The following is a 7,157-nucleotide window of genomic DNA, read 5'->3' as shown; positions in this document are numbered from 1 at the left end:
GTTCCGTTTAGGGGAAGGAAGAGTACCGGGAATAGTCGACCATTTCCCTCCATTTTATCACTCAAAACATCGAAATAGCGAGTTCCCGCCAACGCCAGAGAAAATAAAATGGAAAAAGAAAAAGAACAAGAAAGAGGCTTCAGAATCAGATCCACCACTCCACACCTCTCTCCTTCTCTCTCTACTCAACTCACTGACTTTTCCAGACTCTTCAATGGACTTCCTCAATCCTCAATCACTTTTCCAAGACGTTAGATTGAGGGAGCTAAGCGGATTCAGAGGTAAATATATCTATCTCGCTTCATCCCTTCGTACATACATTTTCTAATCTTTATATGTGTATAGCTGAATCTAATGCCTTCGAGTGTTTTTTCAGTTCGAAAGCGACCGCATATCAGCGACGCCTCCTCGTGTTTCAAAGAAATCGGGGCTGTAGCTGTACAGCACAACGGCGATGTGACTCCGCCCTTGGCTGTTTCCTTCTGCAAGGTATGCATTGATGTGTGTTTTGCTTATTATGTGATTTTATTCCTTTCCAGTTAGTTTTGATTGTAATGTTGTCTTTTTTTCTTTTTCTTTTGCAGAGTAGTATAAGTTCCCACATTCTTGCAGTGTCAGATGAGGATGGGTACGTGAGCTTGTTTGATACTCGTCGTCATTTATCTTCTTCTTCTCATCAAGAAAATGCAGGTTGGTTTTTGATTTAGGCTTTTGACTGACATTAATTTTTGGAAACATTATTTTTCTAAGCTTATTATTTATAACCTGATTTGAATTACAGAAAAATCGAGGGTTTGCGAATGGGTTGCACACCAAAATGCTGTCTTTGACGTATGTTGGATTAAGGTAATTTTAAATTTGCATATCTTGAGCTTTCGATTGCTTTGGATTGTGTTTGGATCCACTAAAACAACAGTCCCCAGTTTAATTTATTTTAACCTTTTTATCCTAAATCTTGTGCTTATACTAAAATTAATTTTATGTCTAATTTTTATTTTACAGGGAGGTACCCAAATTTTGACTGCTTCTGGTGACCAAACGGTAAGTGATCAAGTTTTAATTCACCTTTTTAAATCTTGATAATTCACAATTGAAGTCGGGGTTCGTTAGTTAATGTAAATTGTATATTATGAAAAAGCGTAAGGTATACACGACTTTTCTAAAAAAGGGTACAATATTTTTATTGGAAATGAAGAAAGCTAATACTGGGGACACCAATATAGTACTCATGTATAATCTAGCTCGTGCTACTGATAATTCTTCTTCCCAGTCAGCTCATGTCTTGCTTTCATCTTTCTACAGATGAAGGTCTGGGATGTTCAAGAAAAAAAATGTACTGCTACGCTGATGGGTCACACCGGAAGTGTGAAATCTATGTCTCCTCATCCAATCAATTGTGGTGGGCTTACATTTTAATCTACAAATCACACATTCACACATTTTCATATCATCCCTATTTTGTGCTATTTTGTTTATTTACTAAGAAAGTAGTGTTTATCATAACATTACAGAGATTATTGCCTCTGGTTCGAGAGATGGCTCTTTCGCTCTATGGGATATGAGATGTAATGCTAAATCTTTAAGCAGGCATGAGGAAAGGTGTATCAGGTGATTTTTATCATACTTAAAACCGAGTAGGCATAACTTTTGTGCTGTACAGTTTTTCTTTTTCTTCCTCAAGTCATTAGTTTTAATTCAATTCAAATTACTTCAGCTCAACTGCTTCGGTCAGGGGTGCCCATCTGTCCTCTCAAGCAAAGCGTGTCAGGCGTCGCAAGGTTTGTGGCTAATAATCTTCTCAATAAATTGCTTTATGTTTTTTATTTTTGTTTTTACTGAGACTTGTGCACTTTCAGACAGGTTCAATGAGCATCACATCAGTTCTTTATCTAAAGGATGGGTTTTCTATTGCCACTGCTGGTGCCGTGGACAGGTATGAAAGAAATGTTGGCAATTATACTTGTAATTTGATATTTTATTTTCAGATGCGAGTCACATCATTTCAATGGTTTGGAGTGCTTATTAACTTTTTATGTGGTCATTTCGCTCCACTTCAGCATTGTGAAATTTTGGGACACCAGAAATCTGAAAAGTGCAGTCACACAGACATTTCCTCCTCTCAACTCAATGGAGAAGGTTAGTAAACATTACATTGATGCTACTTGAGGGCAAGTTGATTGTTTTATGCTCTTTAATCCATGCTGCAATGAACCAAGTGTGTGTGTGTGTGCTTATCTCTCTCTCTCTCTCTATATATATATATATATATATATATATAAATATATGAGAAATGTTAAAGGTGTATTGGTGTAAATGAATATCAGGTCCTACATATTTGAATTCTATTAATGTTAAATTGAAATATATGGGATTTGTTACTAAATTGCACTAATGATGATATACCATGTCATAGGATGTTGAGCAGCTATATATGTATGGGATTCCTATATTTTTTGTATGTAGGAGTTTGACTTGATATCATTTTCGTTTCAGGTAAAGAGATTACATGGCATATCTAGCTTGTCCCAGGATTTGAATGGAGTGTATATTTCAGCCTCGTGCATGGATAATAGGTAATTACTGCTATAGACAGATGCGTTGTCTCCTTAAACTGATTTAAGCACTGTTTAAAGATCATTATTTGAACATTGTATATGCAATTGCTCCACACTTTTCTGTCTGGTACATCCTAGAAACTATTGCAGTATTAAAGCCGAAGATTGCCTTTGATGTTTACTCAACAATGACTAGACAAATGCATGAAAATTTTCATCTGTAACTTACTATTTTTTCATTCCTTCCAGAATCTATCTTTACAATGTTCTTCAGCTTGAAAAGGGTCCTGTGAAATCATTTTCTGGGTGTCGAATTGAAACATTTTTTGTAAAGGTGAGAGTTGCTATCACTGTAATTCCGTTTGTCAATGAAAGCAGAATGCTCGTATACTTACCTAGTTTCATTTCATCTATGCAATTGCAGTCATCCATCAGCCCGGATGCTACTAGCATACTCTGTGGTTCTAGTGATGGAAATGCCTATATGTGGAAGGTAACTTTCTTCTATGTTCGGATTTTGGTCTATAAGTTCAACTATTCAATGCTGATTTCATTACAACTTATTGAACATGTCAAACCAGGTGAACAAGCCTCAAGAAGATCCTATTAGATTGAGCCATGATGGCGAAGTTACTGCAGTTGACTGGTAAATTTTTCTCTTAAATCAAAGTTTTTGAGTTATAAATAATGAAAAGTAATCATACTATTCTCCTGCACTTTATAGGTGTCCTAGCGAGGATGGAAAGATTGCAACTTCTTCTGATGATTTTACGGTATGAAAGAGCAATGCTGATGCACTCATAGAAGAATGTACAACATTTATGTTTTATGTATTTGCAACATTACTTGCTGATCCATTATATTCAACTCCTTGCATTAGGTTCGCATTTGGGACTCTCAAAACATTTGCTGCCCAAGCTCAAGCTCTGCATCTGCAATTCGGAGGAGAGTAATGGCAATCCCAGGAGCTGAAGGTAGAAAACTGCTTACAAGTAACCAGACACATCCCACTAAGGATTCTAAAAGACAATATCCAGATGATGTATCAGACGAAGATGAATCAATGAATCCAATTACAATGCCTAAACTCAGTACCCCTGAAGCCCAGAAGAGAAGGTTGTCACTAGATTCTGGTTTAAATGAAGTCATTGAGAAGACCCCTGACACTGCAACGAAGAGCCCATCTTCTGTTTTGAACCCTCCCTCTTCCCTAAAGAGAAAAACAATCCGTGATTACTTTGTAGCACCTATGTAAAAAGTCTCGCTCATTTTTTTGGTGTTACTATATCTTAGAGCCGATATTGCAGCTGCCATTACTGCTTCAAAAGCTGGCTGTTTCAATAATTTTTTTGATTATATATAGTAAGTAATCTCTCTCTCTCTCTCTCGCTATTTATATGAATTATTCTTTTATATGTACTAATCTCCTAAGTCCTGTTGTTATTTTGCAGGGTCGTTAGTTGAAGTGTACAGCGGGATACATGATAAAGATTGGGATTTTTGAATTGTGAACTTGAGAATTAACTGTGTGATTGTATATAGGACACTGAAGTGGTGCAAATTAGTTATCTTTTTCTCTTACTTTTGTTATGGATCAGTCAACTTTTTCTAAATAGTATATTAGGCTTCAATTTCATTTTAGCATTTAAAAATTGGATTGCAAAAGATGGGGAGAAAGAGCATTTAGGTAGTTTATATCCTAAGTGGTCAACTTGGGATTGAATTACCAGAAATTTGCATCGGACGAAACCAATACGTTTTTTTTTAAGAGAATGTATGGTCTTCACATTACTGTTAGACATTTATATGTATAAACTGAAATATATATGTTTAAGTATAAAGTGCGGAATTAATCAAACATATATGCACTATAATTTAAGGATCGAAATACCTCCAGCCATTGATTCTTTGAGCATTAATCCCACATAAGCTTGATCTGCAAAAGAAACCGATTGATGTGGGTAATCGGGCTTCCTCGCTCTCTCAACTCTCTTTAGATGGATTTTGCTGTTATGAACAGAATGAGTGAGGAGCTCGGGGACCGAGACCCTATATTTATAGGTGAGATACTCCATCAGTATCTGCGCCACATTAATTGTCAGAATATTTTGACAATTAATTCAGGAAATCAAATCAGGTAATGAATATAGAAATCTGACCATATATAGAATATTACGTAATTGATTTTGTCCAGATTCAATGAATATAAAATATTCATTTATCAGAAAATCAATTATTTATTTATTTCCTTAAATAGAAATTTATTTCTTTATATAGAAATAGATTTCCTTAAATAAAAAATATTCTTACATTCTCCCACTTGGTCAGCATTTAGACTAAAACATTCAAACCCAAACGTTCCTCATTATATAATAAACATACGAATCATAGCGACATGTCCTCATTATAAGTCGAGTATTATCTTCCATGTATTACGATATATTTATTATATAACAATGTACTTTATGTGGCAATGTACTTAAGTGAATAAACCCTAACCCTTATGTTTATTCAGGTCCTCTTACGATAATTTTCTCAGATGAAATTAAGGTGCACATAAATATGAGAAAATATCGAAATTAGAGTTTCATTAAATAATTTTTGGTTGTACAAATAAAAAAACTGCACATGGGTTAACTGAATCCCATCTTTACTTTATGATCCTTGAATTTGTGTTGCGGCATGCCTTTAGTCAAGGATCTATGCGATGACCCAATTCAGTTTGCGTGATTAATGACCACTTATCACGCCTTTTTATGGCTAAATACTTAATGTCGATATGCTAGCTTCGACCAGTACTCTTAGAGTTATTAGCCATAAATATTGTAGCTGAATTTATCGCAAAATTTTCTTAATGGCCTAATGAAACTGTAATTCTGAACTCTAGGCCTACTATGAAACTCTATAATACATCATACGAGATGTATCCTCAAAACAATAAATGAATGTGACTTCTATAGTGGAAATAACAATCAAGATTCTCTACAATATAACTTACTGGTAATCTTAAGGACGTAATAAAATATTGATTTACGTGAATCAATACAACCAGTGAAGTACATTAGAATCTAATTGGTTAACTATATTTCCAGATGGTCAATTCATCTTAACAAAATATGTATGAATATAATTTTTTTTTTTTAGTATCTTAAAGACACCTCATCACTTTGTATGAAGAATAAAGTGGTCTTAACTTTAGTTATTCTGATACTGCTTAACGATCCTGAAACAAATGTAATGCAAAGTCTTATTCAGACTCTTAGGCATACATTAAGCTTCTAAAATAGAAGCGAATGAATGTTCTTAATTTATTCTCACTCCAGATCATTTTTCGAATCTTTGGTTCGAGTTGAATTTATCACACTTAAAGATAAAAGTTATATCAGATGAATAATACATAATTTTATTTAATCAGAGATGCTGTGGCTACTCTCCAATTAATTAAAATTATATATATTATTTATATTCCTTATCTCAAAATAATAATTTGAGATATGAATTATTTTAACTTATATAGAAAACTTTTATCATCATTTGCAAGTAACATATTGTCTACGTATAAAACAAATATTACTCCCACTAACCTTCTGGTATATAATTATTTCAATAATTCTCTTTTCAAACCTAAAGGAAAAGATGATATAATACCAATTTGTGAGATGTTTGTTTTAATCTACAGGTAGACACCTTAAGCTTGCATATGTTCACCACTATTAGAGGAAAAATTTATGGCAGTCTGTATACATTCTCCTCTAGTTCACCTTTGTTTGGAACTGATTAATGAATTGAAACGAGCAACAAATGCCAAGGTCTATAATAGAATCTTTTATAAAAACAATTGAGAATGTAAATCTCCTTTGTTATTGATTCTTAGTTCAAAATGAACTTCTTAGCAATGAATATTCTTTTATATCTTTATGTTTCTCAATGTTGCCTAATGAATATTATTGGTGAAAAAACTTATGCTCAATTAATGTTCTCCACCCCATTAGGCAACTTTACTAAAGATAAACTTTATTGCTCTTTAAGATATTCATTTCTTCATTCATGGCATGTTGTACTACAACTTCAATTCTTTATCATTCTATAATTTAATTTGTGTCTCAAATTAATATTGTAGTTGAACTCTTATTGTACAAAATGTGATCACTAGAATACATTGATCTTATTGTTCTAATAAGTCATCTTAAGGATGGACCAACAAACTCTTAAAAGAGCAAATGGTTCAATAGCATATTATTTTAGAAATTGTAAGCAATTACTAAATAACATAACTTATTAGAATTTTACCAATGACTTGTATATTATTAATGATTAGTTATGAATTCTCAATAACCATTAATCTTAAGGGATGTTGTGAATCATAATTAATCTAACACTTGAGGTGGAAGTTTGAGAAAATATGAATGATCTTTCTCGGAAACTAGGTTCCTAGATTGATCACTCCCACTGATCAAGTCAATTCTTAATTCCACAATTCTAGTGTTGTGAGATGGATAATAAAATATGTAACCCTTAAACCTTATAGCTTTTCAAATGAAATATGATAATAAAATATGTACTCTAACTATATATGGGTATTTATAAAATGTGTACATGTCA

At 33.3% G+C, this 7,157-nt stretch overlaps 1 protein-coding gene across 1 annotated transcript; it reads left to right on the top strand.

The window, feature by feature from the left end:
* On the top strand, window positions 1-4,191 carry LOC115698839 (uncharacterized). The gene is made up of 17 exons (XM_030626035.2): window positions 1-281; window positions 377-489; window positions 585-690; window positions 782-846; window positions 1,003-1,041; window positions 1,303-1,399; window positions 1,512-1,608; window positions 1,715-1,778; window positions 1,857-1,933; window positions 2,058-2,136; window positions 2,494-2,573; window positions 2,805-2,889; window positions 2,980-3,048; window positions 3,137-3,201; window positions 3,280-3,328; window positions 3,436-3,917; window positions 4,007-4,191. The coding sequence occupies exons 1-16, from the start codon at window positions 215-217 to the stop codon at window positions 3,808-3,810; spliced, it is 1,527 nt and encodes a 508-aa protein (XP_030481895.2). The 5' UTR covers window positions 1-214; the 3' UTR covers window positions 3,811-3,917; window positions 4,007-4,191.
* The last annotated feature ends 2,966 nt before the right edge of the window (window positions 4,192-7,157 follow it).

This window comes from Cannabis sativa, chromosome 8 (assembly GCF_029168945.1).
Source record: "Cannabis sativa cultivar Pink pepper isolate KNU-18-1 chromosome 8, ASM2916894v1, whole genome shotgun sequence".
NCBI lineage: Eukaryota > Viridiplantae > Streptophyta > Magnoliopsida > Rosales > Cannabaceae > Cannabis > Cannabis sativa.
This window is presented reverse-complemented; position numbering and strand designations above follow the sequence as displayed.

Coding starts and splice junctions, on each gene's coding strand:
- LOC115698839 (XM_030626035.2), top strand. CDS start 215: ATGGACTTCCTCAATCCTCAATCACTTTTCCAAGACGTTAGATTGAGG. Junction 490..584: donor TGGCTGTTTCCTTCTGCAAG/GTATGCATTGAT, acceptor TTTCTTTTGCAG/AGTAGTATAAGTTCCCACAT. Junction 1,609..1,714: donor CATGAGGAAAGGTGTATCAG/GTGATTTTTATC, acceptor AAATTACTTCAG/CTCAACTGCTTCGGTCAGGG.